Below are 8,469 nucleotides of genomic sequence, written 5' to 3' on the forward strand. Positions count from 1 at the left end.
CGGGTTCTGGCTTCTCCTCCTAGAGCGCCCAGAGCTGTGGGGTCCTCCCTTGGGACCAGAAACTCCAATCCTAGTTTTTATATACCAACCCCTGTGCTAAATAGACTTTGTGCACATTATCTCATTAAAAATTCACAAATGTACTGTGAGATGCACACCATTTTTTGCTATATTTTTCAGATGGGGTAGACAGAGCTCAGAAAGGTTAAGAGACTTGCCTGGAGTCATCAAACCAGGCTCAAACTCCTTCTCTGTTTAGAATCACTCTTTAAACGTAGCTCCTGTCCTGGGGTGAAAGTCAACACCCGCCGAGAGCTGGGCCCTCCGTGCCAGCCCCATCTCCCCCAGGTCTCTCCCTGCCTTGGCAGCTAGTCCTAAATCTTTCAAGAGACAAGGCCAAGCAGGGGGTGGGGCCAGGGGTGGGAGCCAAAGCCCCACCTCGTGAGCAGGCAGTACCTCTGCCAAGGCCCCCTGCCGGCCCTGCCCCAGAGAAAGGCAGGGAAGCTGCAGTGAGGGCTGGCAGCTGGAAGAGTCCTGAGCACCCAGCCCCCAGCCCGGCTCACACCCCAAAGCCTGGAGAGAGGCTGCTGCGCCATTGACCTGTGGAATCCAGAGACTCCTGCTGTGCATTCCTCCCATCTAGGAGGTTTCCTGGATTATGTGATGAGAAACCTGGGTTCGAACCCTAACTTGTCACCAACGTCCTGAGTGACCTGGGCTGGTCCCGTACCCTCTTGGAATCTCCGTCTTCTATCTCTTCAGCGAAGGGGTTGACTTGTAAGGATGTTTTCTGCTCTGACGCTGTGATTTGAATTCTGTATTTCTACGAGATATTCGAGAAGTCTGGCCAGCAGGATGGAATCTGAAATAACAATGGTTCTGGAGTGGGCTTTGCGCTCAGCGCAACTCATCTTTGCCTGAGACCTAGGAGTGGTCCCAGGCTCTCCTGATGTGCCACCATGCTTGGCATCTGCTCCTCCTCCTGCCCCCATATACCCATGCTCTGAAGGGGAGTTCTCTTCCATAGCAAATCCAGGAGGAGCCGAGGAGCCAGGCCCTTTGTTCCAGACCCAGAAGCAGCCATGGGGACCTGTGACATTGTGACTGAAGCCAATATCTCATCTGGCCCTGACAGCAACACCACGGGCACCACAGCCTTCTCCATGCCCGGCTGGCAGCTGGCACTGTGGGCCACAGCCTACCTGGCCCTGGTGCTGGTGGCCGTGACGGGCAATGCCATCGTCATCTGGATCATCCTGGCCCACCAGAGGATGCGCACAGTCACCAACTACTTCATTGTCAATCTGGCGCTGGCCGACCTCTGCATGGCTGCCTTCAATGCAACCTTCAACTTTGTCTATGCCAGCCACAACATCTGGTACTTTGGCCGTGCCTTCTGCTACTTCCAGAACCTCTTCCCCATCACAGCCATGTTTGTCAGCATCTATTCCATGACTGCCATTGCTGCTGACAGGCAAGAGGGGCCTTGGGGAAGCTGGGGGGAGCCTCCTCACTGAGCTGGGGCTCAGACAAGGGTGTTGACATGCCTGTGGTCACACAGCACGTCTGGGTAGAACCAAGGGAATGGCCTTCCAAATCTGGTCATGGTCTAAAACTATGAATCTGGAAGGCGGGGGGACTGTGGAGCTGAAGAAGGTAGACTGAGGGTTAGACACGAAGGACTTTGCACTAGGTGCGCTGGACTGGTTGTTCAAGTCTATGGGGGAAGTGGGTGATGTTTAACGATCGTCTAAAGTGTCCTTTGTTTTGTTGTCTTTCTTTCACTCCAAAGAAATGTCTTATACTGGGTTTATTATTTCAGATGGATTACACAAGGGGCGAATGTTAAGAATGCTTGCAATTACAATCTAATAGGGCCAATTATTTTCCCAACACTACTCAGGGCTGAGCTTGAGGCTAATAATGTTGGACGCTCGGTCTTGCCCTGAGATGGGCTTCCAGTGTGGCTTTCTTGTGGCCGTCCAAGGGCATGTCTGTGCCCAGAGGGAAATGGTGGGCCGGGATACCTGGGCTGGGGTTCCAAGGCATCGGTGTGCTGTGTGGCTGCGGGAAAGTCACCAGCCCAGCGGACTCTCTGCAGGTCGGCTGAGACTATGACATCGACAGATGGCAGCAGTGCGGGGAAGAGCTAGAGGGCATGGGCCTGGGTTGGGAGAGAGGGAGACAGGGGAAAGAGAGCTGGGCTAACAGGAGGGCCCCTGCCACTCATGCTGCCCTCTGCTCACAGGTACATGGCCATCGTCCACCCCTTCCAGCCTCGTCTTTCAGCCCCCGGCACCAAGGCGGTTATTGCTGGCATCTGGCTGGTGGCTCTCGCCCTGGCATCCCCCCAGTGCTTCTACTCCACCGTCATCATGGATCAGGGTGCCACCAAGTGCGTGGTGGCCTGGCCCGAAGACAGTGGGGGCAAGACGCTCCTCCTGTAAGGCCTCTGGGGGATTGTGGAGGGCAATTGTGTGTACATGTGCACGTGTGTGTGTGCACACGCACGTGCATGCATCCATGGCCATGCATGTGTGGTGTGTGTGCATGGGTGTACACATGTGTGAGTGTACATGGGATTATGCGAATATACCTGTATGCTTAGTAAGCAACACACACGATGTAGGCGATCTGTTCTTAGCACTTTATAAATATTGACCCATTTAATTCTCCTAACAATATGGAGTATATATTATATTATTATCATTACAATTTTTTAGATGAAGAAACTGAGGCACTGAAAAACTAAGTAACATGCCCAAAACCACACAGCTAGTAATTCAAATCCAGCTAGTCATTTGAATCCAGCTAGGGATTCAAATCCAAGCAATCCTGCCCAGGGCCCAATCTCCTCACCACTCTACTACTCAGATATGCACCTATGCATCCTTAGATAAGGATATGCACACATGCACACGTGTATGTGACTGTAGATGTCACATGCACACGTGGCACCCATTTCTGCCTGTGTATGCACGTGCAAGTGTGTGGGCATGTTTGTAGATGTGCGTGCACACAGGCACACATTAGGGACATGTGTAGGCATGTGTTTGGGGGGGACTCTGTATATGCTCAGGCCACAAAGGGGCAGGAGACTGAGGCAGAAAGCGTCCATGATGAAGCCTGGGACATTTTCAGGCTGCTGAGGTGGGCATCACAGGCTGGAGGCAGGGAGGGCGGGGTTAGAGGGACTCAGGTATGGCCCAGCTGCTGTGTGACCCTGGGTGAGTCCTTTCTCCATTCTGGCCTCAGTTTCTGAGGATCTCACGTTGTGTCTCTGGGGTCCCCAGGCACAGAGCCATTGCTTGGTAGAGGCTAAAGAACTGACTGGGGTTCTGGGGTCAGTCAGGCCCAAGACGTGGCCTGCTCCCGCCTGGTCCGGGGGTGCCTCACACTCACATAACCTCTGAACCTCTGGCTTTCTCTCTCTAAAATGAGGATTCGTAGTAGTACCTTGCTTTGTGAGTGTCAATGAGATAGTGTACGTGAAGCCCTTAGCACCATGCCTGGCACAGAACTGGTACCCAGCATGTGGTAGTTTAAATAGGGGACACATGAAAACACACCTGGAGGTGACAGATCCTTCCCACAAAGTCCCAGCTGCCCCAAGCATGAGGGTGTGCATGGTCTGAGGTGAGGGCTGCCAGGTAGCCATGGCAACACACCTCTCCTCCAACACCCTCCCTGCCTGGTCTCCATCTGTCCTGAGCACCTGCCAGGAGAAGGCTGCTTTTGTGGGTTTCAGGGCTAGGGAAAGCGCCGTTCGTCTGAGAACTCATTCCTCTGAGAAGCCGTTCCTGGGAACTGCCCAGGGTCTCTGATCTCTCCCTGCACCCCCACCCTCTCATGGAGAGCAGTTTCCATATATTTCTGGCTCAGGAAAGGGTGGAGAGCAGAACATATTGACATCGGCCACTTGGAGGCGGTATTTCTCCACCTTAACACAGGACCACTGCGCGTGCCAACTCTCTGGGAACAGCGAGTTCCAACCCGGATTCTGGCAACCAGGAAGAACAGGCGGGCAGGGGCGGGCTAGGAAAGCCATACTTTGGTGTTACTTAAAATTCTGAAAGGATTTGGAGAAAGCCTGGTTTTAAGTGTGAGAATGTGTTATTGTTTTTCTTGAGGGAGAGCCTAATTTAGAGATTTAGTATGAGGGCTCCATCCCCACAAGCTCGTGTAACTGTGTGTAATTAGGAATCTGATGAAATTAAAGATGCCCTCTCCAGGAACACATGCACACACCCCCAAAATCAAAATAGAAAAAGACTCCCTTTGGGAGGCCGAGGCGGGCAGATCACCTGAGGTCAGGAGTTCAAGACCAGCCTGGCCAATGTGATGAAACCCCGTCTCTATTAAAAATATAAAAATTAGCCGGGCATGATGGCGGGTGATCCATCCTCAGCTACTTGGGAGGCTGAGGCAGGAGAATTGCTTGAACCCGGGAGGCGGAGGTTGCAGTGAGCCAAGATCACACCATTGCACTCCAGCCTGGGCAACAAGAGCAAAACTCCATCTCAAAACAAAACAAAACAAAACAAAACAAACAAAAAAAGGTGGCCCCCGGGACTCTCTCCCTTTGCCTTCTGCATGGAGACCTAGCCCAGGGTGAATTCCTGTCCTGCACAACATCCTGGGAGCAAGCAACAGAGGAGTGTGGCTCCTGCTAAGGAAGGACTTAGAGATGGCCTCCTCCTTTTACAGATGGGGAAACTGAGGCTGAGGGAAAGCCCTGACTTGCCTAAGATCATACTTTAAACAAGAGGCTGGACAAGAGCCCTGTTCTGACTCCCACAGTGCTGACCCTCAGAAAAGGGGAAATTGGGTCATGATTAAATCTGTAGACTAATATGACACAGACTTCCTGTGCCTCTCTGGGCCTCAGTTTCCCTATCTGGACACTGAGACAGGGGGCCCTGTTGATCCTCACTCTGTAAGGTGACGGGCCCTGGCCTTCATTGCCTTTCCTCCCCTCTTATCTGCTCCACACTGGGGTTCTCAACCCAAAGCCTACTTGAGGATCAGGGAGTCTAGGAGTGCCTGAACCTCTTGCAATTGGCATGTTTGCACAAGAACCCAAGCAGAATTCTAAGCACAAGACTTTAGGAGAGAGATTGACTAGAGCCATTATAATCACCCAATGGGTTCACCTTGCCTGCTGCCTAGACAGAACTGATTTATCAAGACAGGGGAACTGCAGTGGAGAAAGAGTAATTCATGCAGAGCCGGCTGTGCAGGAGACCAGAGTTTAATTTACTCAAATTAGGCCAGGCGCGGTGGCTCACGCCTGTAATCCCAGAACTTTGGGAGACCAAGGCAGTGGTCAGGAGTTCCAGACTAGCCTGGCCAACATGGAGAAACCCTGTCTCTACTAAAAATACAAAAATTAGCAGGGCGTGGTGGCAGGCACCTGTAATCTCAGCTACTTGGGAGGCTGAGGCAGGAGGATCACTTGAACCTGGGAGGTGGAGGTTGTGGTGAGCCCAGACCCCGCCACTGCACTCCAGCCTGGGCAACAAGAACAAAACTCCATCTCAAACAAAAACAAAAACAAAATCAAATCAGTCTCCCTTAGCATTCAGGAATCAGAGTTTTTAAAGATAATTTGGCAGGTAGGGAATTGGCAAATGGAGAATGCTGATTGGTCGGGTTGGAGATGGAATCATATGGTGTTGAAGTGAGGTTTTCTTGCTGTCTTCTGTTCCTGGGTGTGATGGCAGAATTGGCTGAGTCAGATTGCTGGCCTGGGTAGTGTCAGCTGATCCACGAGTGCAGGGTCTGGAAAATATCTCAAGCACTCATCTTAGGTTTTACTATAGTGATGTTACTCCCAGGAATTTGAGGAGGTTCAAACTCTTGGAGCCCGAGGCTGTATGACCCCTAAATTAATTTATATTCTTGTAGCTAATTTGTTAGTGTTGGAAAGGCAGATTGGACCCCAGGCAAGTAGGGGGTCTTTTCGGGAAAGGGCTGTTATCAATTTTGTTTCAGAGTAAAATTATGAACTGAACTCCTTCCCAAAGATAGTTCAGCCTACGCCCAGGCATGAACAAGGACAGCTTAAGGGTTAGAAGCAAGACAGAGTCGGTTAGGTCTGATTTCTTTCACTGTCATAATTTCCTCCGTTATAATTTTACAAGGTGGTTTCACCATGGGTCCCCTTCCCTTGGGATGGCAGCACCTCTAGAAAGGGGCCCAGCAAGGCCAGCACGTGGCAGGAGGTTTGGGAACACCTCAGTCCTCCCAGTAAGAAAGAAAAAGTCATATGACAGGACCAGGGGTCTCAGGCCCCTTTGGTGGAATGTTCCAAGGACGCTGTTCCATGAAAGGGATCCCCAAACGCCCAAGGAGCTGAGACCCAAAGAAGGAGGCAGAACAAATCCAGTTTGTCCGTACTGGGTGATTTATTGAGGGAATTTACAGACAGAAGCAGGATCTTGGGTGGCCACAAGACAGGTGGAGCTCTGCATTCTCACTCCCCAGACGCAACGCTTAGATACCATAGAGAAAGGGTATTCGTGCTCCAGCAAGACAATGAAAGGCAGCCCTCCAGAACAGGCAAGAACACTATGTGCATCACAGCCCACGATTTGTGGAGTAACATCAAGGTTGACAAGTTCTTACACTAGGGACACTAAATAAAGTAGAAATCAGAAGGCATTCACAAGACTGGAGAGCATCAGAAGTCAACACGGGGGAGGGCACCCAAAATGGAGTCACTTTTGTCTCCATAGGCTCCCACTGCAGACCTGCCTGGGAGTCAGTCCCCAGCCTGCAGCTCATCAGAAAGAGGTTGCAGCGTCATAAACCAGAGATCTGAGGACTGGGGACATTGTCTTTTTTTTTTTTTCTGACAGGGTCTCACTCTATTGCCCAGGCTAGGGTACAGTGGTCCAATCATAGCTCACTGCAGCCTTGATCTCCTGGGCTCAAGTGAACCTGTTGCCTCAGCCCCCTGATTAGCTGGAATTACAGGTGTGCCCCACTACACCTGGCTAATTTTTAAAAATTTTTTATAGAGATAGGGTCTCACTATCTTGCCAAAGCTGGTCTCAAATTCCTGGTCTCAAGCAATCCTCCCATCCTGGTCTCCCAAAGTTTGGGGATTACAGGCATGAGCCACCATGCCTGGCCTACACTGTTTCCAAAAGGAAATGAAAAGCCTCATCACAACCCAGTGTCCTCCCTGGGGACAGGGTAGGAAGCCACGCAATGGTACTCTGCACCACTTCCTCAAAGGTGGTATGAAAGGGCATTTGCTGACACAAACAGGTTCCCAGCCAAATGCTGATGACCGTAAGCAGATGACACAGCAGCATGTGATATACGGCGCTTTTCCACTGCCCCATTCCCCCCCAGCGATGTTGGTACAGATAGAGTCTTATTAACACCAGTCATTCTATCCATCCAGACAGATTCAGATTATATATATATACATACACATATATATATATACACACACACACATATACATATAAATATACATATACACATACACATACATATACATATGTGGCTATACTGTAGGATACACTCCAAGACCCCCAGTGGATGCTTGAAACTTCGGATAGTACTGAATTCTCTCTATATATACGAATACTATGATTTTTTTTCTCAACGTATCTGTGATAAAGTTTAATTTATAAATTAGGCACAGTAAGAGATTAACAATAACTATTAATAAAACAGAACAAGTATAACAATATACTGTAATTAAACTTCTGTGAATGAGGTCTCTCCCTCTCAGAATATCTTGTTGTACTGTCCATCCCTATTTCGGATCCGCGGTTGAGAGGGGTAACTGAAACCCGGGAAAGTGAAACTCCCATCAGGGGTGACTACTATTCATACATATGATTCTTGAAAAAATATGCCAGATATTAGTGGTTAATGTTAATAGTGGTGGGAGTGGGATAATTTTACTGCCTCCTTTGTGCTTAATGGTATTTTAAATTGTAAACAAATTACTTTTTAATTTGTTTCACTCATTTTTCCTTTTTTTGACACGTGTCTATCACGTGGAAGGATGCAGGGCTACTGCTGGCGTCCCTTTTGCAGGGGAAGCCGTCTCCTGGCACACAGGCTACCCAGTGTCCCCTTTATTTTTGTTTAAATCAAACCAAGTCCCTGGAAGGCGCCCAGGGTGGGCCCGGAGGGGCGGCTCCACAGTGCCCGCGGGGTCCCAGGACCAGGCACTGGCCGACTTCGGAGTCGTCCCCTGGCCGCCCGCTGCCAAGGCCCCCGGCTCTCCCTGCAGGTACCACCTCGTGGTGATCGCCCTCATCTACTTCCTGCCGCTCGCGGTGATGTTCGTCGCCTACAGCGTCATCGGCCTCACGCTCTGGAGGCGCGCAGTGCCCGGACAGCAGACCCACGGTGCCAACTTGCGCCACCTGCAGGCCAAGAAGAAGGTGGGCGCGGGGGCGGGGCCTGGCGGGGGCGGGGCGGGGCCTGGCGGGGGGGGGG

The 8,469-nt window shown here is 50.9% G+C and overlaps 1 protein-coding gene across 2 annotated transcripts in view; it reads left to right on the forward strand.

Annotated features, from left to right (window-relative positions):
* Window positions 1–461: 461 nt before the first annotated feature.
* The window catches only part of TACR2 (tachykinin receptor 2), a 12,432-nt gene continuing 4,424 nt past the window's right edge, over window positions 462–8,469 (forward strand). Inside the window, exons 1-3 of one of the 2 annotated variants that reach the window (XM_017873187.1) lie at window positions 462–1,474; window positions 2,249–2,443; window positions 8,261–8,414. In XM_017873187.1, the coding sequence (XP_017728676.1) occupies window positions 1,083–1,474; window positions 2,249–2,443; window positions 8,261–8,414 (741 nt within the window). In that variant the 5' untranslated portion in view covers window positions 462–1,082. The remainder of the gene's footprint in view (window positions 1,475–2,248; window positions 2,444–8,260; window positions 8,415–8,469) is intronic. The other variant, XM_017873188.1, reaches the window with a different exon arrangement.

Source organism: Rhinopithecus bieti, unplaced genomic scaffold (genome assembly GCF_001698545.2).
Source record: "Rhinopithecus bieti isolate Rb0 unplaced genomic scaffold, ASM169854v2 scaffold_6907, whole genome shotgun sequence".
Classification (NCBI taxonomy): domain Eukaryota; kingdom Metazoa; phylum Chordata; class Mammalia; order Primates; family Cercopithecidae; genus Rhinopithecus; species Rhinopithecus bieti.